The sequence below is a fragment of the Cavia porcellus genome, unplaced genomic scaffold (assembly GCF_034190915.1).
Source record: "Cavia porcellus strain 051 isolate PalLab524CR breed Dunkin Hartley unplaced genomic scaffold, mCavPor4.1 scaffold_25, whole genome shotgun sequence".
Lineage (NCBI taxonomy): Eukaryota > Metazoa > Chordata > Mammalia > Rodentia > Caviidae > Cavia > Cavia porcellus.
The window spans coordinates 36,402,784-36,422,817 of NW_026947508.1; the positions used below are offsets into that span (position 1 = coordinate 36,402,784).

Sequence of the window (20,034 nt, forward strand, 5' to 3'; positions counted from 1 at the left end):
TTTCATTTTTGTCGGTACCAGGGATCGAACTCACGACTGCCTGCTTGCAAGGCAGGTGCTGATGCCGCTGAGCTAAATCCCCAGCCCCTACTCCCTCATCTTTTAATAAAACCAAATTCCAGTCTTTGGCCTTATGGTCTTCGTATCTGTTCCTGAACCTGCACTAACCTTGCACTTCTCTAAGGTTCTGTGATAGGGAGAGGCTGACTGTAGGTCTGTACAAGTGGCCTTTGAGCCATACTAGCTCATTTATTTCTTCCTCCAGCCAAAGAGTGTTGACTCTGTACTACGTACCCTCACTAATCAAGGTGCTGGGGATACAACAATGAACCAAGAAGGGAAAATCTTGCCTTCATGGAGTTTGTGTTACAGTGTGTGCAGATGGTACTATCTTTTGCCTTTTGGACTTTGACACCAGAGAAAATCTTGTTCTTGTCCAGGCTTTTTTGTCTGGTGGTTTCTGCAGGAATTAGGTGGCAGTGCCCTTGCCACCTTGACAGGGCTTCTCTAGGGCTTTATCTTTATTTTCTGCTCATGGTGATAGAGTGGCATTGGAAGCTCCTGCTGCTGCTTGGCAGTGAAAGGGTTTCTCGGTATTGGCGCTTCCCTTCCACTCTCCTGGAGTCTGATTCCCTCTGTGAGAGGAGAGAATTAATCTTCAACTTTTCATGCCTGTAAGGTGAGTGACCTCTGTTTTGTCGGTGCTTGCCAATCTGTCCTCTAATTCCCAGCTGGGGTAATGGAGACATTACTTTGTACTAAAGCAAACCACCAGTTCTCCTGTGCAGATGCTGTCCAGCTCCAGACCTGGGGAAGACAGGTCAGCTCTGTGGGTCACTTCTCTCAGGTGCCTAGGCAGGTGGAGGATGGCAGGGTGTTGGCACCTGAGCTGCTGTGCTCCCGAGTGGTGGTTGGTGGATTCCAGAAAGGAGGATGCCCTGCTATCATATTCTCCCTTACTTCATCCATGTCAAAGGGTGGAGCCTCTATTTCAATTTGATGTGAAGTGGGTTTCTTTTGCCAGGTTCCTAAAAGCACATGAGCAACTTCAAACACCCCACTGAGGAGAAACAGAGAGTAAAGGTCTTGGGAGTCGAAGATCAGGGAACTCAAGACTTCTGTTTTGCATGGTGGCCCATGCCTGAATGATGTGTGGACTTAGCTTTGTAGGGCTTTGGGAAGAGCAGGTTAGAGTGGGTAGGATTAAATTCTCAGTGTCCCTGGCTAAAGGGTGATATGACTCAGACTTGATAGTTCTGTAAAACTGTTTCTTCCAAAGCCTGTGAGAATGTTGGTTTGGGGAAGAAAGCCAGCCAGCCCAGAGAATCCCGGGAGCCTGACAGGCCTTTTTCTCTGCGATTCTTTCTTGCAGGCAGCCCGAGGCAGCCTGTCTCTTTGTTAACAGAGTGACAGCAATGTGACACCATGGAAATAATTACTAACAAATCACGGTGCTGACTGCAAACAGCTCTCTGTCTTCAGAGGCATGTCAGGGTGCATTAGAGCAGGACTGGAGGAGCGGCATGTGGTGGGGGCTGAGGAGCAGCCTGAGCTCCTCTCTCCCCCACCCGGACCCCTTTTTGCGATGTCTGACTTTCTTACTCTTGGCCTTCTCTTTTGGGTGAGCTAAGGCCAGCTGGATCAGCAAGTGGCATGTGTTTGGTCCCACTGTCTTACGGCAGGTAGCCAGGGCTCCCATGTCTGCTGTGCAGCACATGAATAGTGAGATCTGGGAGTTCTTCATTGTGAGGCCCCCAAAGCTGGGAAGGACGCTCCATTTCTCTGGTTTACTCCCTACCAGTTGAGACAAGCTTCACTCACCAGTAGTTTAGGGTTTGAGGGTGACAGCCTTTGCTTTAGCCAGACCCCGAATCGGGGCAGCCCTGCATCTGTGTTGGCTCAGCTCCCTTCCCCCACCATCCCTGAGCTCTTCTTCAGTTGCCATAGTCAATTTTTGGTAAGTCGACTTTGTCCATTCCCTCTTGGTTAGCAGAGTGATTGCTCTGACTGTCAGGGCTGTAAATAATGTTCCTGGTGTGTGTGGCTGGAGGCAGTGGGGTGGGGTGGGGAAAGGAGGAGCCGAGCTGCTGTGGCTCCCTCGCCCACCCCCTCCCCTCTCATACAATATTTATCCAGGGATGGGAGTCAGATGCAGCGACCTCAGGGGTCACCCAGTTAAATAGCTTCTGAACCTCCCTGCATTCTAATTGCCGCAGTTGTCCTTTGCTCCGGAGACTTCTCCTCCCCATTGTCTGCTGAGGCACACACTAATGGCTGTCCTTCCTGGCCCTGCTGGGAGGCATGGTGGGGGAAGAGTCTCATGCTACCTTCCCTTCCCTGGCATAAAGGAATCTTGAGCCTATTAACAAGTGGCTTTAGCTAGGAGGGGCACAATCTCTTCCTTCCCCCTACCACTGCTCCAGATCTGGCTGGTGAAGGAGGCACAGGCTTGATTGTTGGGCCAAGGGTTTTCACCCATCTCTAGTCCACGACCAGAATAATGGGGCTTGTGACTCTTCTATAGGTTGCCTGAGCCAGGGGACAGATTCTTGAGTACTCAGCTGATGAGTACCATCCTTAGTCCTACATTCAGATCATGGAAGCTTTGAATATATCCTGTTGGAGTGTGCTGCGTTTTACGCAGATTGGGCAAACACAAAGTTTGGTCCTCTGTCAAATGAGATGGGATAACAGATATGCCCCGTTTATTGATTTAGGAGTTGCATGCCTGTATTGTCATGACTGTTGCCAGTGTGTGAAAGGCTGAGGCAAGAGGATCACTCTGAGTTCAGAGCAAGCCTGGAATACATAATAAGACCATGTCTCAAAAAAACTAAGTAGCAGAGAGGGATGCAGCTCAGTGATAGAGTACCTGTGTAGCATGCACATGGTCCTGGGCTTAGTCCTTAGTACTGAAAAAAAATTACATGTACATGTCTTTACATGTCTTATAAATGTCAGTTACTTTCCCCTGTAGCTCTTCTCTCTTGAGGGATACTGTTGAAAACTTCTATCAAAGTTGCTGACCATCTAATGTGTTGGTATTTAACAGTAACCTAATGTCAGTGCTGTTGAGAACTGCTGTGGGCCTTGTACTATGCTTGGAACTGTAGTAATTGCCAGGTGATCGGGACAGAGACTAGCAACTACATAACTGATTACATGGTAAGGTAGATATGCAAACACTATAAAGTGACAAGACAGATGGTATGAGAACCTGAAAAGCACTATAGAGAGACAAAATGGGTGGCATTTTATTTTATTTTATTTATTTATTTTTTTGTCTTTTTCATTTTTATCGGTACCGGGGGCATTTTATAATAGTAAATTTTTTTGAATAAAATATTAAAGTCTACTGTTAAGTTAAACTGTTTTACTTGGAACTGGTGTGAAGCCCTGCCTAGTTTTTCTCCCTAATCCACAAGGTAGCCTGTGTCCCATCTGAGAATCCTACAGCTCCATGGAGCACACTTTAAAGAACCACTGACCTATTCTGATGCTAGTAGGCAGGAGTGCAGCTCTGTACAGGCTGAGTGCTTGCAGGGCTCAAAAGTCAGGGGAGCTGGAAACAGGATAGAGACCAGCCAAAGGGTTAAGGGAAGCAGCTGTGTCTTTGAGTGCTTGTATTGAAGCAGATGTCAGGCTGCATCCCAGGTCCTGGGCACTAGGAAGATGCCTCTCTGCGGTGCCTCCAGAGGGCATTGCAGGCTAGGCATAAGGTCAGAGTGGCCACAGGCCAACTGGAGACTGTGGTAGGGCAGTGAGAAATCTTAGTGACAGCTCAAACTCCAAGAGCTCCTGGTGTCCCTGACCAAAAAGAGAAGAGCTCTCAGCAGAGAAACCAAGTGTCTGGAAACCCCCCTTACCTGCTTAGCCTCCTTCCTTACCTTGCTCCCTGCGGGGGCTTTAGACATTTCAGCGGGGAGAGAGCTTGGACGAGGTCCTGGTGGCAGGTCCAACACTTCCTACACAAGTGGACACTTCCCTCCCGGGAAGAACTGGCATGGGAAGAACCTGGAAGGGTGCTTGTCTTTTTGTTTCCCTGGCTAGGGGCTGAGTGGTATAGGCTACAGGGTTTATTGGATATCATGATGCCAGGGTGATGCATGTTGTATTTTTCCAGTGGGTGTTTGTGGCACCTGTATGCTTCATGTTGGTCTAGGGGGATAACTGGGAGTAGAGATAGCTGGCAGAGGGCTGCAAAGCTGTAGAGCAGGGAGGTATTATATATGGCGACAGACAGTACATTTTGGAGGCTTTGAGCAACTGCTTGGCACTAGGGATCTGCAGTTGATTTTACTTGGGAAGACCAGCAGCCTGGCCTAAGGGGCATCCCTCTGCATCCCTTGCATTCTGGTTTCTGTTGGGAACTCTCCAGAACAGCATGTCTGGGAACACTTCCAGCTGTGCTGCCAGACCCAGACGCAGGTGACAGCTTTTCGTCTTTACCACAGGGAAACCAAGAGGAAATTAAATGTCATTTGCCCCCTGCACAGCAGGTCACTGCCAGATCAGACACTGCTGATCAGACTTCTGCAGAGGGCACTCAAGGGAAGACTTACGCTGCATCCTTGTCCTCTGAGCTGTGGAGATTCCCAGGTGATGGTCTGGCTTACTCCCAGGGCTTTCTTTGCCTGGCTGGGTTCCCCTGGCCTAGAGCCCAGCCCAGTGCTACATGACAGCTGCGGCCCAGGCCAAGCCTTTGAGGCATGTGTACGAGTGGGAGGGGACTGAGAAGAAGGGTAGGCAGGGCAGGACCTGTCAATGGAGGACCCACAGGAGACCATAAGGTGACCAGCTGTTCCTCAGAGAAGCCACTGATATTATGGAAAGAGAAGATTCTTTCCAATTAAGAGAGACTTGAGTTTAAATCCTGGCTCCACTACCTGCTAGTTGTTGGATCATGAGAAAGTCACATTACCCCTTTCATTCTTGATTGCCTCATCCATAGAATTAGAAGCACTCTGTCTCATGACATCTATGGGAAAAAGCTTCATGTCAGGATTAGTGCTGGAGTCTTCCTCACCCCACCTCCCGCCAGGAGGCCTGCCTGTGGAGTTGCTGTGAAGAGGGTTAGGTGGTAAATCTATCCAGGAAGGCACATTCGTTGCCAGAAGCCCTTCCTTCTTGTGCTTCTCCTCTCAACCAGGTATCTCAATGCCTTTATCAGATGAGTGTGGGTGGTAGTGGAAACTTAGCAGAAGTCACCCATCCTTATTGTGGGGATCAGCCAGTAACCCCCAGCCTCTCCTTCCTGTTTGGGGGACCACTGGGTTTGCCCCAATCTCCCCTTCCCTGGAAATCCTGGGGGGGTTCCACAGTGACATGTATTAACGGGGCTTTGGGAAAGATGTTTTAATACTCAGAGTTCTCCCTGAAAACTCCCCACCCCCGCCTCACACCCCACCTCTGAAGCATGGCTGCTGTGGTGAAATTCATTAGTGTTCCCTGACAGGCAGTGGCGACAGAGGCGCTCGCTGTCTGCTTCCTGCTCCCTCGCTCTCGTGCTCCTGCTTCACGCACACTGATATTTAAAGCTGATGGGCTGCTTATAGACTTCTTGTACCATGACAAGTTTGGGGAGGGGGGTGGGGAGGAAGAGACAGACAAGGAGCCAGCTGTCATGCTGGTATTTCAAACAGTACTCTCTCCTGACCCTTTGCAGGCTCCAGCAAGTGTATCATCTTTCTGAAGCCTGTGGTTGGAATTGTAACCTGCAGCCGTCCCAGAGGATGGGGGCAAGTGCAGAGGCAAAGTAGGCTGTGAAGTCTGCTGGGGGTTATCCCAGGGCTGTGGACAAGCAGGGGAAAGTGGAGGGACAGCGGTGCACATGTGCTTGGCTGAGCAGAGGGCTTTATAGCTAAGGCTTTGCAAGTGCTCTAGGACATTGTTAAACTGGCTCTTTCTCAGTAGTCTCTCCCCAAGCAATCGTGTTTTTGCTGTGCATATCTTCTAGATTGGCCTGGAAGCCACTGAATATAGGAATCAGGTTCAACTAGCCACTTCCTTCAGAGTCCTGTATCTTAGTAATGTTCTAAAAATGTGTGGTGATCAATTAAGGTTGCAGATTTTCTCACTTTGTGTCTAGAATAGGGTCTTGGCCTTTGTTCCCTGGTACTCCTGTGCTCATTCTTTGGAGAATGAGTCCCAGGGTACCTCCTACATCCGTAACTCCTCCCCTTAGCCCAAGCTTCAGGAAATTTATTTCTGCAGCTGTTGAGTGATTGTAGAAGTTTTCCTTTTCCTTTTATCCTTTGGTATCCTTTTCCTGACTGAGGCACTGTCTCCCCATGCATATGGCCTGGAAGTATCTCCAAATGCTCTGTTAGGGTTGGTCTCAGTTAACTGATTCCTGTGTTCGCTAAAAGCACTAAGTACCGAGTGCTGTGGCAGCCAGAATCTCCCCTACGGGCCTCTGTTTATAAAGTCAGCTCTAGTTGGACATGGTGCTACATACCTGGAATCCCAGTACTCTGGGAGGCTGAAGCAGGAGGATTGCAAGTTTGAACCAAGCCTGGGCAACTTTCTTTCTTCCTAAAAGAAAGGAATAGAGAAATAAAGAAGGCTGGGGATATAAGCTCAGTGGGAAAGCCCTGAGTTCAATTCCTAGGACCACACACACACTCACACACAAACAAACAGAACATAAGTTAGTCTGTGGCTGGCTGCTTTAACCCTCAGAGACATATGATCATTTGACCAAATTATGTGTTAATGGAACCATGGTGCTGGATGGGGTTGAATTGCACTGCCCACCCTTCAGGAGCCTTTCCAGCTCCAGGGCCCACTGCGCTCTTTCAGACTTACTAGTGCTATTGGTGCTGACATTTTCAGGTACAGCAGAGTTTATCTGTGTGTCCAAGAGGGATTATTCATGAAACACCATGGATACCTTATGTTGGAGGGCGGAGCCAGAATGACATTTCCATCTGTATACTCAATTGTGTTCTTAAACTCAAAGACCACCTCTGACATGAGCAATACCTGTAATACCCACCCACATCCAGCTCTGCCCTGGAGGCTTCTAGCAGGGTTTCTGATTTGACACTAGTATCTTTGGGCAGTGTCTATCTCCTGCCCTGTTCCCCCACCCTGTTCTCACTGATTCCTATGTTAGCTAATGGTGCTAAGTACTGAGTGCTGGGGGCAGGCCCATACTGTGTCTTCTGACATGGGTGCATCTCACAGGTGGGTACTAGGCAGCTTTGATAAGTAAGAGGCTTGAGCATTAATTTTTTATGCGCCAGCAGTGACCAAGTGAGTGAATTCAATTATGAGTCACTTTCTCTCTATCTTCCTCCCCCACAATGTGGTGGTGCAGAGCTGAGACTAAAGAACCTGTTGAAATGAGAAACCCCTATTTCCTAGCTTGACCCCCTCACTAATTTGGGTTAAATTGCTGAGCTATTGCAGTGGTGACACATTGTGTCTGCCTCTGTTTGTATAAGAGGATGCAGTGGGGGAGGAAGGACCAATTTGTGCAGAGATAAAAGGTGTCACAGGCAGATAACTAACGTCCAAGCCTCGTGCCTACTCTCATTGTTGCTCAATTTGCTCCTTGTGTAAGCCCAGCCTTTTCCTCTTTCTTCTTTCCCTCCCCTTGGTCATATTTTACCTCAGTGCCACAGTGTAATGATGCCCTGTGTAGTGGGGGAGGAGATAGGCACCTCTGGCTGACAGCCCTTCCTGATAACCAAATTCTAGCCCATCCATCACCAGCTACTCTCCTCAACTTGAGGAAAAGTGATTGTGAAAGGTGGGCCGTTCATCACCGGGGTCTGTTTATCTCCTGTGGGTGGGGAATGGAAACGGGAGACAAAGAGCTGTGTCCCTAGCTGAGTACTGCCCAGACTGGGGTGGATTTCATGTGCTGGATACAGCTCTGGATAGCTGGGCCTCTCAGACTGAGCTGCAGGAGGAGTGGGGCCTTTTCTGAAGCTCAGCCTCTGTGCTTGTAAAGGAGCATAGGAAATTGTGGTAGTTCTGAGGTGCAGGCCAACTGATCACAACGTTCTTTGAGAGTGTTTGTACTGGAATGGGCACTGGTGGAAACTGGAAATAAGCCTCATGTACCACGTAGGTGTCCATTTGCATCATCTTCTGTCAGGCTTCTCCAGGCACATTTGTTCACCAGGGCTGCGCTACCTGTGCCTCTGGGATCCACTGAGGACTTTGAGGAAGCAGAGTCTGTCCCCTACTCTTCATCTTTGCTCCTGCACCCCCCTGTCTGCTTATCATTGGAATGAAGTAGTTTGCTCTTGCAGGTGAGCAGTGTGTGCACCTCTGAAAGATGTTGGGCACTACGACTGACAGTCCATATCACTCCAAGGTCCAGGTCCCACAGCCTTTCCTGAGACAGGCAGAGAGAGGTGCAGGATGGATTGAGTCTGCTAAAAGCGAGACTGATGTGCATTCCTCCAAGTTGAATTTGTTTCTAAGATTTGACAAGATGAGAGCACATAGGGTATGCCTATGGCCTTTTCCAGTGCAGGTGCCTCCTCTCTTGCTGGACCTGACTGATGATGTCTGCCAATTTGTCTGCATGGATACTGCTAGTCTTCGTTTAAACCTCTCCCAACTCTCCCCAAGCTCTGTTTACCTAATCTTCAAAGCTGAACATCTCCTCACAATGGCTCTACCTTGGCTTTACCCATTAGCAAAGGGGGTGTTCCCTTAATGAGCTATTCTCCTGCTTTGGCTGGCGCTGAGCTAGCCACACCTGTTTGCCATCAGGCTGTCTGGGCCCAGCCAGAGTGGCTCAGTTGCAGGTGGTGGGCCTGATTTGAGAGGTGGAGAAAATTGAGTTCTTTTGCTTTGTGCTGTATACTTATGGGGAGGGGTGATTTCTTACACACCTCTCCTCCATGTTGTTTGCTATGCAAAAGAAATAGTAAAGGGACTTGCAAAGTAACCCCATTTTATTTAACTTTCTCCTGATGCATGAGAAGCTTAAGGAGTACCCTATCTTCTTTAACTTCCTCCTTATGCATAAGTGAGGTGCCAAATGTCTGAGAATTGGGATTGATGTTCTGTTCTGATATTCTGAGGGGCCAGAGTGATAAGAGAGGGCTATATGGGAAATGTCAAGGGCATAGACCATTTCTGGCCCTAGGGCCCACAATATTTGAAAAGCAATCATGTCTCTTGGTTTAGAGCCCACAGGCAGGACTGGGGTTGGGGAGGCTTCTTTAAAGGGGGCCCCTTGCATTCATGAAGCTGAAGGAAGTTTTGATTTGGTGGAAAAAAAAATCTCATTCCTTTTTATGGCCAGGACATAATTGGGTCTTTTCTATTGGCCATCAGTGATGTCATTCCGACCCTCATAAAGAAAGGGAAATCACACCTGTGGACTTGGTGCATAAAATTTCATTGGGCAGCAGTAATAAGCATGACCAGATGATGTTTGGGCAGTTGGGGAGCTTTGTGCCCAGTGAATCCAGCTGCATGGAGACCTGGGCACCATAAACTTGTGTGCGTGTTCATGCCCACAGGCTAGTCCAGGGCCCACTGCCAGTGGCTCTTGGGATCAGAATCAGGTAGGAATTCAGATCCTTTGTGTTAGGGGAACATTTGCCTTTTCTTTTCTAAGTTGGTGGAACCATATATCCATTAGTTCCTATTGACTGTAGCCCAGATTCTTAAGAACCTTAAATGAAGATGTAACCTTGAGTAGTGGCCACTGTTCTGCTTGCCTTTCCTAGATACCACCCTTTGCTTTCCTAGGGACTGTCAGGAGCTCTGAATGAACCTGGATGGCTGGTATCCATAAAGTTAGAAATCTTGAATTCCATTTTTTTGCTTCTACTCTTGATGTGTATGATTGAGCAAATCCTTTTTTTTTTTTCCCTCTCAGAGCCTCATTTTCCTCTTTTATGTAGGAGATGATGACTACTCTGACTCACCTTGCTCATAGAGTTAATCTGTTCATGCTAAGTAGGGAGAGGATACTGTGATAGAGACATATAGCTATCTTTCCTTGAGCTCAGGTTCTGGCATTTGGTGTGGTCTCATGAAAACGGACTTGTGTTCCCCTTTATTTATACTCCTTGTGTGTTGGAGTCAGAGCTGGGCCCATTCAGTGGACCACTCAACAACCTGAATGCCTATCAGTAATCTGCACACTGCATATGTACCTGGGTGAGATTGATAATCTTCAACCCTTTGGTGCTTTGGTCAGACATTGGGTGAAGAATGGCACTCAGGACTGCTGTTGAGCTTTACTTAGATATGGATGGGTTTCTAGCCTGGCAATTTGTCCTCAGTGTGGCTCTCTGGTATAGGTCCACCTTCAGTTCTACTGAGCCAAAGCCTTCCTAACTAGTTGGAAATGTCAACAGATGTTATTTACCCTTGAAAGTCTGCTGATGAGGGAAGCTGTCACCCCCTCACACATACACACACATTAGCCAGAACCAGTAGGATTCTTGGCTTTTGTTAACTAAAAGAATCAAGAGGTTCTGAGGTTGGCTAAGGGAAAATAGATGCTTCCTGCTTTTTGCTGGGCAGTCCCCTATGTTATTCCTGCCTCTGGTAGACCCTTTCATACTGAGGCCTTAATGTGATTTTTCTAAAGTAGCTGACAGCATGTATTTGCACAAAAACCATGGATAAGGAACATGGAAGATAGAAGGGAATAAAATTATTCAAACAGATTAGTTTTGTTTCTTAGGCAACCACGTTGTAGCCCCTAAGGCCACCTGTCATCCTTAAAAACCTTGCCTGATGTCTCGCATTCTTGGTTCTTTGTCCCACATGGGACCACATCTTCTGGGGATACCCCTTCATCTTCTTGGCCTCAGGCAGAATTACTCTTTTAGAAAACTGACTGGTTATAGTTAATGTCACAGTAACACTTAGATGTTGGAAAGGAAGCTGTCCTGCAAGTAAGATATCTTGGATCTTACAGAGATAAATGCTGGAGCTGAGCACAGTAGTGTACACCTGTAATCCCAGCACTTGGAAAGCTCAGACAGGAGAATGCGCACACATACATGCATGCATGCACACAAAAATAAATCCTGAAACATGGAGGTCAATTTCATATTAGTCAAGTATTTAATTGTTCATATTGGGGTCAAATTTGTGTCTTGCTGCTGGGTGACTCTGAACCACCAGTGATACATGCATGATTGTCCCATCAGGTGGCATGGGACAGTCCCATCAGGTGGTACAGACAAGCCACCTGACAGTCATGCATGCACCTCTAGTGGTTTAAACTGGTAGGGAGTGTTCTAAAGGGTCATAGAGGGAAGGCTGGACTGCCCTTCAGCTTTCTGGGCTAAACCAGTCATTTCAACTGGATTCTCATAGCCAAACTTTGTTTAAAAAGTTCACACCTGTGGTCTGTTCATTCTTGTGTCTCATTCTTCAACGCTCTTCAGACTGCCTGTACTCTTCCCATCCTGCCTGCTGACACCTCTCACTGAGATCCCTTGTGCCCTCCTCATCATCAAGTCCACTGGAGTTTGTTTGGCCTTCATCATATATGACCCCTCCATGACACTGGACACTAATAACCTAATTTTAAGCTTAAAAATGTGTTCTGTATGTTACAGATAACATGCATCCTCAGTGTAGGCACTGTGAAGAGCGTGTGTGGCCTTGAGTGTCTGATACCCTTTAAATGTCTGGGGCCTGCCTTCAGGGATCAGGGTGCATTGTGTGCGCTCTGAAGCATGGTGAGGAACTGGGAGGGAGATGAGGGTACGTGATGTGGGGAAGGAGGCTCTGTGGGAAGCTTTCTAGGTTCTCAGATCTTGAAAGAGTTCCCCAAGGAAGAGAGAAAAATCTTGTTCTCTGTAATTTCTGAAGACATGCACCTCAGACTCATGAATACAGTTGTGGGAAGACAGGTTTTAGTTTAGTGTTTAAAAAGGATGTTCTAAAATTGAGTAAAAAATTAAAGTGGGCTGCTGCTTATGTGTGATGATGGTTTGATAGAGATAGTTTCATTTTAGCTCAGTAAAACTTGTAAGACATTGGCATCACCCTCTGCCCACCTTGCCCTTATTCTTCCCAAGTGATCTTACCTACTCTCATGGCTTTAAATGTACTTAAATTATATTAATGGCTCAGCAATCTGTATGCCCAGTCCAGCTCGCTTTTTGAAGTTGGATATCTAGGTGCTTCCCCGGCATCACTGCACTGCCGGATGTCTCTTAGGCATCTCAGGCTCTATAGACATTGAATTTTTCCCATGATCAGGTACTTATCTACAACTACATCCCCAAATCCTGGTCCTTCCAGAGTTTACTAAGGGTGGAGCACTGCGAATTGTCTATTCTAGTTTGGGCAGTGAGGTGTATGTTATATGCAGAAAACTTAAAACCAGTGACAAAAACTGACCAAGTACATCCTCTCTGGGGTCAAGCATATTCTCTTTGGCACCACCTCGTACTTTTTATCTATCCCATAGCAAAAAGCTGGCTGTTTTATAATGTGCTATAATAGAATACCTGAGAGTGGATAATTTCTTACTATTATTTTTATTGTTACTATTTTTGAGACAGAATCTCACTCGGTAGTCTAGGTTGGTCTTGAAATCAGACTTGCAGTAATTCCCCTGCCTCAGCCTTCCAAGTGCTGGAATCAAAGGCATTTTCTACCATGCCTGGTGAGACTGGGGAATTTATAAAGACCAGAGATTTATTTCTCCAGAGGCTGGGAAGTCCAAGGTGAAGAGGCCTCTGTCTAGTAACAACCTTCTTGCTGTGTCATTCCTTGTGGGAAGCAGAAAGGATGGGTAGGGAGAGAGAAAGAGACAGGAAGGGAGGTAGGATAGGGCCTGACTCATCCTTTTATCAGGAATCCACTCACTTTATAATGGACCCAGTCTTGTGATATATTAATCCTAATCACCTCTTAAAGGTCCCACCTCTCAACCCTGTTGTGTTAGGGATAAAGTTTTCTACATACGGGCCTGGGCGGGGGCACATTCAAACCATAGCATTAGCCAAGCAGTAAACCTTTGACATCAGCCTTGCGGCTTTTCCTTGTTGGACCCTGTGTCAGTCAGCTTTCTGTTACCATGACAAAGTTCCTGAGATAACTTAAAAGCAAGGGTTTATTTTGATTCATACTTGCAGAGGTTTTAGTCTGATTACTTGCCCTGCCATTATAGGCCTGCGGCTGCCCAGTATGTCATGGCAGGAAGTGGCCTGCTTACCTCATGGAGACTGGTGGGTGGGTGGAAGAGGGAGGGAGAGAGAGGGGAGGGTGCCAGGGTCCCAGAACCCCCCCTTGGCACTTACCCAATGATTCCTCTTCCTCCAAGTAGGCCCCACACCTCAAGGGTTTCACCATCTCCCAGTAGTGCTGCAGCTAGAGACCAAGCCTCTAACGCGCAGGCCTTTGGTTGAGATTCAGAATTCACATTACCGCAGGCCTCACCTCCCACTAGGTCACCAGGTCTGCCTTTACAGTCTTCTGTCTGTTTCTTATCGCTGTCTGGACTGCTGCTCTTATCTCCCGGCTACCACTCTGCTTTTTCAGTGTGTTGTTTCTGCTGGCCGCGGCTCCTCAGGGGCTTTCCATGGTCCACGGCCACTTCTCTTAGAAAGAAAACACTCTGATCTTTCCTCTTCCATCCCCCCATCCATGCTCCAACTTAGCACTGATTTTTTGTTACGATTATTGGTGCAATTCAGATATATGTAATGATCACGTTCATCATAGAGGATTTATACCTATACAAGATATTTCTTGATTTCTCTTTTGTTTTCCGATTCCCCTCCCCAGCCTTCAACCCCTTTCCCTCCTTATTTATAAAAGCTTTGTTTCCATTTTATCCTATTTTTTCCTTTTCTCTGCTTTCCTTTTCTCCTGTCTCCTCTTTTGTTCCCCTTTTACAATTTGTATGATATATTTTGGTTCTTATTTACATTTTCAGTTTCTCACACCAGAGAAACAATGATACTTACAGGTGTGTCTGATTTATGTCACTTAAGTGTATAGTCTCAAGGTGCATCCATTTATCTATACATGTCTCAAGTTTATCCTTCTTTATGGCTCAGTAGTACTCCATCTTTATCCACTCCTTGGTTGATGGGCATTTGGGCTGTCTTTCAGATTTGGCCATGCTTTTTTCTCTCACCATCCATTTTTCTGGAAACTAAGTTCTTTACAGACAGTGGTTAAATCTTATTTTTTGAACCCTAAGTTCCTGACCTTGTTAGATGTCATATATATTTGATTGAGTTGATTTGTGTGAATAAATTAACTCATTACCTAGAGGAGAGGGAGTTGATAAATTGTAATTTAAAAAGAAAACCAAAACAAACCCTTTCTTTAAATTTCGACTTCTTCCTATCTTTTACAAACCCTTACTTTAAATTCTGACTTCTTCCTATCTTTTGCATGGTCCTTTTTTATTTTTTAAATTTGAGATAAGCCCACAACTAGAGGCTTAAAGGGGAGTTGAGACCCTGCCTGTCCATCTCTATTATGTGTTCTTTCTCTCCTGCTGTCTTGCATTTCTGCCTTTGTGATATAATAAAAGAACAGAAGATTGATCTGCTGGAAAAAACCTGGGCTTTGGAGTCAGATGAAACTGAGTTCAGTTTTTGGCACACTCCATTTTTTAACTTTGGGACCACTCTGAATCTCATTTCCTTGTCTTTGAGATATATACAACCTCAGATAGACGTGCCTACCTTACAGCATTGTTTTGAAGATTAAATGTGAAAAATACAAGTAAAGTACTTAGCCTGCTGCAGGCCATAAGAAAATAGTAGCTGCTGGTATTATTTCCAGCAGCATCTCCACTCACTTGTGTTTAGGTCTTGTTGTAGTCAGAGGTTGTTCAGAGAACAATTAGAATCAGGACATGGATTTTATAATATTATTTTTATAATGGTCACTGGGAGTTAATGCAAGAAATTGCAGGAAATCTATCTGCAACACCAAAGACATAGAATATTTAGTCAAGGGCCTAAATCCCACAGCAATGTCCATATGAGTCCAGATGAAAACCCAGAGCTCAGGACAATGCCTCCCATGAGTCCAACTGGAAATCCAGAGCCCAGAAGAAGGACTCACGCCAGTCTCTTTTATGGACCCATGCCGGGAAGGCCCAAAGGTCAGCAGTGGAAGCCAGAAAGTCCATGCCAGCAGGGTGAAGGAGCAGTGCTGGTGGGATGAGGGTTCTACGCTGGAGCCGAGAAGTCATACTCACAACAAAAACCAGGGCTGTCCTGAAAAGCACCACAGCCACCCTCAGCGACACGGAGGCCCCAAGCTCCTCCACTGATAAGCACAGTCAGGTACATGTTGGGAAACCAGCTTGATGAGTTCATCCTGGAGACCAAGTGGCACAGGTCTTTTTCTCTGGAGCCAGAAAGCAATGCTCGATATGAGGATCAGAGCTTCTCCAGGAGAACCAACAGCTCAAACAGTAATTCGTAGGAGAACCCACAATGCCTCAGTGCCTCAACGCAATGATGCATTAACGCCTCAACACCTTCCTTCTCCTTCTCCACCTATTTATGCTGGCAACTTTCTTCAGGTGGAACATCTTTGCTCAGTGCTATACTGATGTAATCCAGCTGACGTTAAGTTGACCACCAGTTCTTAATCCATAACAGGTCTGATGGCTTGGTCTGGGGCCTGGTGTCTGTGGTGCAGGAGATGGGGTCCCTTTCTAGGGCATGATGGAATCATTGACTAATGTGTTGGTCTTTGAAGTCCTTTTGTCCTGAAGAATTTATGGACTTTCTGTTTTAAGACTCCATGCATGGGATATATGTGTGCCCAACTTGTTCTGTCTTCCCTTTCTCGTAGGCTCCCAGGCCAGTGCCAGTACTTGGGCTTGCCAGTGGCGGATTACTTCAAGCAGTGGATTAATCTGAAAAAGGTACTGTCTGAGCCTCACCCAGGGCTTTCCTCTGTTTCTCCTGTGCCTCAGAGTTCCCCTCCCATCTCTGTTGTCTTTTTCTTTTTGCCCTCTTTACTCAGCATCCTTTTTTCTTCTTCCCTAGCCAATGTGCACTGTCGTGGTTACTTTCTTTTGTTGCTGAGACAAAATACCTGACACCCAAAATGAAGCAAGGAAATTTTTATTTAGTTTACAGGTTTTTAGAGTTTTAAGCCCATACTCTGTTGGTTCCAAGGCAGGTGGCATGGCTGACGGGCAATTATACATGGCAGCTGCAAACAACGAGAGCAAAAAGGGCCAAAGTGGAGAGCACACGTCCTTCCCTCTCTTATACTGTGTGGGGGCTCTCCGACTCTGGGCGGGTGCAGCACTCACACCACCAATCCCAGCGCTAGCCAAGGGCCCAATCACAAATGCTAGACTCGGCTGCCTTGAGAGGCCTGCCTGCATCATACCGCTTGAGACTTTAGGGGCACATTTAAACACAAACCATAATATACACTAACATGTTATAGTTATTTTTGGGAATGGAAGCTTCCTGGGGACCAGGTTGCTGGGTGGAATGGGACATTGTTCTCATTGCTGTCATGGAGATCTGCACAGAAATCCTACTTAAGGAGATTTTCCAAGGCCCTCAGTCAGATAGGAAACTCTGGGCGGAGACACTTTCTTGCTAGGAGAGATGTGTTGCTATTTGAGCCTCCCAAAAGTATTCTTCTTTAAGCCTTCCTGTGTTTGGCCTTGGAGCCTTCTGTCTGGCCCTGGTATCTCCCTCTCTATGGGAGGGGGACCTCATTTAGGCTGATTTGGTTTCCACCTAGCCCCAGTAGGGCCTTGTAAGCACCACAGAAACTAGAGTCCAGCTGCCTTGGTACTGGGTATGATGCAGCACTAAGGACCTGGAAAATTGGCCCTGAGGCTGTGGGCTAAGAAGGTCTCTGGGTAGCTAGAACACCTGCCCTAGTAGAGAATGAACCATTGAGAAAACTAGTGTTTTGCTATACTTCCTAGATACAGAAGAAAGCATATGTAGGAATAGATTCCTTGGGGCCTTGCTTTGGAGGGATCCTTGCTTCTGGAGCCCAGTCCACTAGAAGACTGATCTCCATAAATAATTCTGATAAAAGGACAGCAACCTGTCCCGAGCAACCTCGGGAACCTCAAGCCACCAGTCAGGGTGGCTCCCTGGAAGCTTGAAGAAGAAAGAACACGCTGTGGTTTGCGATGGTGGTTCCCAGAAGACTCAGAATAAGAGACGCCTGGAAGGTCAGGCTAGAAATTGTGAGGATTTGGGTCATAAACTGGCCAATCAAGGAAGGTGGCATATAGATACAAGGAGGAGAGAATGCGTCCTAGGCAGGCAGAGCAGCGTGCTTTTGGTGTGTGTGGCTGCAGCTAAGTGAGCATATGAATAACAGTGGCAGAGAAAGTGTTGTAAGTGTTTGTTTCACATCGAGAATATCCCTGGACTTGGTTCCATGCTTTGTGGCAGCATTTGTGAGGTCCTTTGCTTTCTCCCAGTGTTCAGGCCTTTTTCACTCTGGCTTCTTCGTACGTCACCCACATCTCCTACTGATCGCTTGTGCAGCTGTGCTGCTGCCTCTGACTACCTCTCATCTTTGGCTGAGAGGACTGCAGTTTGTCCGGCCTTTGGGACCTGGCCTGTGGCCTTCCCTGTGCCTGAAATGTCCCCCAGCCTTCTTCATCAGGCATATTCTCTCTCCTTGAAGGTTAATTCAGGTATCATGTCTGCTGAGCTCCTCTTGCCTGGAGGTTTTTTTCTTTTTTTTTTTTTAATTTAAGGAGAAAAGAAAAAAAAAAAACAGTGAAGGGGTACAAGTTATACAGATTTACAGAAGAAAAAAATGCGCAGTAGGAAATCACTAGTTAATGGATTACATATTGTCATCTTAGAAATAATTGTTCAAGTCACAAAATTAAAGCTTGTAGAGTGGACATTCCAACAATGATACTGCAAACAGTTCTGTTCAGTGATCCAATAAAACTCTGTGATATCATTTTCTATCTTATACACTTAAATATACATGCAGTTATATAGTTTAGAGCACTTTCTTTTCCTCTCTTTTGTACAATGACTATTACACATTTTGGGTTTCATTGCTCCCATGGTTCTTATTGCTTTTTTGGAAGAGAGTAAAACCAAATGAGACATAACAGGACAGAATCGGTCAAGTCAAAAGGGTGGACATAATAGATAATATAAAAACATAATACAAGGTGATCAACAATGGTTACCATAATGCCTCCCGCTATCTCTAATAGAATTGCCTATATCATTAGTTGTAATACAATTGAACAAAACCGACAAAACCAAAACATTGGGGACATTGTAGGTCTTCAAAAGTAGATAAAAGTCAACGAGAATGGGCGTTATAATGAATCTCATTATCTTCTCAGGCCTGGAGGTTTTTTAGCACTGGGATATCAGTTAAAGCAGCTGGAATTTAAGTCCATGTGTATTTCCTTTTGGACCTGTCCATCTGGAGCAGAGACTATTCCTCTCTGTGTCCCATTGCTAGAGACTATTCCTCTCTGTGTCCCATTGCTAGACCAGGGCTGAGAATACAGAGTGCCTGTGTGGCTGGGCATTTACCCCTGGAAGAACAGTATGCTAGCTGTCAGAGCTCATCTGAAGCTGCTTGCTGGCCTCAGCAAATGCAATGTGAAGGCCCGGCCAGGCGAGGCAGGCGCTGACCATGAACAATTACTCTGAAGTTCACTAGACTTTTTTGTATGTGGATAGCTCTCTGCCTCTAGGTTCCTTGGCAGAACGGCAGGAGAGCAGCTGACCCATGTGATAACTTTGCCACTCAGGGCCACCTTAGTGCCACTGGGTCTGTGGAGGTGGAGGGAGGCTGTCCTGAGCGTCTTTAGCTTGGTTCTGTGCCAGATTGCTGAGTTACAGAGAGAGCAGATATAAGGAAGTCATAGGACTCTGTTCCTGATTGACCTTTGTGATTTCTTACCTTGAGGTGAACCAGGCACATCTGGGAAAAACAAGGAGTATAAACCCTTGTTCTCTGCCCTCTAGCCACCTCATGTTCTAGGTGTGCAACTCAGTGAGCAACTGGCACTGAACTTGGCATTACATTCTCTAAGGCTTCTAAACTGAGATATTGACCTTCACCTACCCTCTCCTGCCCAGAAGCGGCAGGGCTGCATTAGGAGAGAGCAGCTTTTCAAAAGCCAGGTCTCCGTGTCCTACCTCTATCTACTTCCCCGCTAGCAGAGTACAGCAAGCTAGTGTTTGCTGACATTTGGAATGCCATCGAATGATCTCAGACTTTTATTGAGCTGTCAGCTTAAAGAAGACTTGGGGGCCTGCTTCTAGCTCCCTCCAGGAGGTCAGAGCTGTCACTGAAGAACACACATGCGTGGTCACTGTACATACATGCACACATACAGCCACATGTCCATACAATAATATGCAGGAGCAAATAACCCCAAGTAAGTATACTCCAAATTTTATTTACATGTCATTACGTATAGCTTTGTGTATTTATATAAACGTAGCCACCTGCATAAATATTTGGAAAGATGTACAGACATGAATGTATTTATACATACATATTCATAAGGTGTCAAGACATGCACATATAAATATCCATATCTCTATATCTGTCTCTCTCTCTCTCTTTATCTATATCAATAAACATATTTTGGAATGCCTTCTGAGTTCCAGGTACTCTAGGTCTTGGGGATATATCAGAAAAGATGGATATTGAAATTACTTAATGTCAGTCACATTGAGTAACGCTGAACAGTTCAGAGTCCTGGGTGAAGTCAGAGAGTAGTTTCCTGAGGAAGGATGTACACACTGAAATCTGAAGAAGGAATTGGCTAAGCACAGGAAATAGCATGTGGGAGGCCTGGCAGCTTCATAGAAGCCAGAGACAGAATTTTGTTCTCTTGTTCGCCATTCTGTCCTGATCACTCTGAATGGATCACAGCACACAGATATTTAATCAGTATTTGTTAAGCGAATGACTGCCTACAGCACAGTGAATGTGGAAGAGGAGAGTGGCATGAGATGAAGCCAGGGGGAAAGGAAGGAACTTGCAGCCCACACTTTGATTTTGACCTTTATCTTTAGGGCAAGGGGAAGCTATTAAAGGGTATTAGACATAAGAGAGGCACCATCT

General features: G+C 46.3%; 1 protein-coding gene across 12 annotated transcripts in view; it reads left to right on the forward strand.

Moving 5' to 3' along the window:
• Positions 1-20,034, forward strand: part of Eri3 (ERI1 exoribonuclease family member 3) — a 128,843-nt gene that overhangs the window by 53,455 nt on the left and 55,354 nt on the right. For 11 of the 12 annotated variants that reach the window (XM_013157964.3, XM_063236272.1, XM_063236267.1 and 8 more), the window contains one exon: positions 15,778-15,850. The exons of the other annotated variant lie outside the window; for it this stretch is intronic. In XM_013157964.3, the coding sequence (XP_013013418.2) occupies positions 15,778-15,850 (73 nt within the window). The remainder of the gene's footprint in view (positions 1-15,777; positions 15,851-20,034) is intronic. 12 annotated transcript variants of the gene reach the window in all.